This window comes from Nematolebias whitei, chromosome 1 (assembly GCF_014905685.2).
Source record: "Nematolebias whitei isolate Nwh7 chromosome 1, NemWhi1, whole genome shotgun sequence".
Lineage (NCBI taxonomy): Eukaryota > Metazoa > Chordata > Actinopteri > Cyprinodontiformes > Rivulidae > Nematolebias > Nematolebias whitei.
In genome coordinates, this window is record NC_056498.1 from 65,654,408 (window position 1) to 65,655,823 (window position 1,416).

The 1,416-nt window shown below is 35.9% G+C and overlaps 1 protein-coding gene across 1 annotated transcript in view; it reads right to left on the reverse strand.

Annotated features, from left to right (window-relative positions):
• Positions 1-1,207: 1,207 nt before the first annotated feature.
• LOC119430368 (zinc finger MIZ domain-containing protein 1) overlaps positions 1,208-1,416 on the reverse strand; it is a 53,696-nt gene continuing 53,487 nt past the window's right edge. Inside the window, exons 15-16 of the mRNA XM_037697777.1 lie at positions 1,348-1,363; positions 1,208-1,274 (exon numbers count right to left, since the gene is read on the reverse strand). Of these exons, the coding sequence (XP_037553705.1) occupies positions 1,208-1,274; positions 1,348-1,363 (83 nt within the window). The remainder of the gene's footprint in view (positions 1,275-1,347; positions 1,364-1,416) is intronic.

Here is a 1,416-nt window from a genome sequence, read left to right on the forward strand (position 1 = left end):
ATACTAACAGTCGAGTGGCATTACAGTGATTTAAAAAAAAAAAAAAACAAGCTTCTTGAACAGCTTCTACCCTGAAGATGTTAGACTCATAAATCCCTAATCAAGATAAACACTGCAAGGAAAAAAAATCCCTGTAATGTCACTTTAATTGATGATATGTGACTGTGTGCTGCTGATCTCATGTTGCTGCATCCATTCATGCCCATCTGTTCACCACAGACTCATGTCTGGGCTTAATACAACATATTGTTTTAAATTATTAGTTCTCTTAGCATATATCTTTGATCTTTTAGCGTACGGTTTATCGTTCGTTTACCGTATATCTTAGTGCATATCTTAAATACTTATATTCTGTTTCTTTTTACACTTTTTTTCGGGGGTGTAAATCGGACCCTGGGTACACAATTTTGTTCCACCTCATGTATCACATGTGATGTGAATGACAACAAATGGTAAATGAACTGCACTTATATAGCACTTTTCTATCTTATCAAGATACTCACACCAGATACTGAAAGCAAAGGTTCACATATTTTTGCAACTCAAATATGTAATATTGGATCATTTGCCTCAATAAATAAATGACCAAGTATAATATTTTTGTCTCATTAGTTTAACTGGGTTCTTTTTTTGTACTTTTAGGACTTGTGTGAAAACCTGATGATGTTTTAGGTCATATTTATGCAGAAATATAAAAAATTCCAAAGGCTACACAAATTGTCAAGCATCAGCGTAGATGTGCATCTAATGATTGCTTTGGGAAGGTTTTATAAAATTCTGTCCAGTGGTTCATGGTACAGCTCGTTAACAGGTAAAAAGTGTTGACTCCAACATTTAATGCTCATTTTTATCTGAACATATTGTACCATCTGTAGTATAGCTGTTGTGAATGACCATCAGCTATTTCCATACCAAATATTAGCATAATATCAATAAAACTGACTGAAATAGAACCATTTTTGTGTTTTATAAGATCAGTTGATTGTGGTGGCCATGTAAATGTTGATTGATTATAGATGTACATCCAATATTTACTTGGTGAGAGTTTCATTAAAATCTGTCCAGTGGTTCATTGAATATTTTGCTAACAGACAGACACAGGCAAAACGCAAGCCTGTGCCTGTTGGCAGTGGGGGTTAATGATCTGAGCATGTGTTAGGTGGTTGATGAGACTGTGATGGGGCAGGTGAGTCGTTACCATTCTGTTTTAGTCGTACTGATGAAGAACTGCGAGCCGTTGGTGTTCGGCCCTGAATTTGCCATTGACAGTGTTCCTGCAGAGATCAAAGAGCCAATGAGCCGAGCGCATGAGCAAACCTTAACATTCTTTTTCTATTAAATTCTGACTTTGTCCCATTTAGGCCTGGGAGCATCACAACAAACACACAATAAAAGTTGAGAAAATTGTTTCATTAA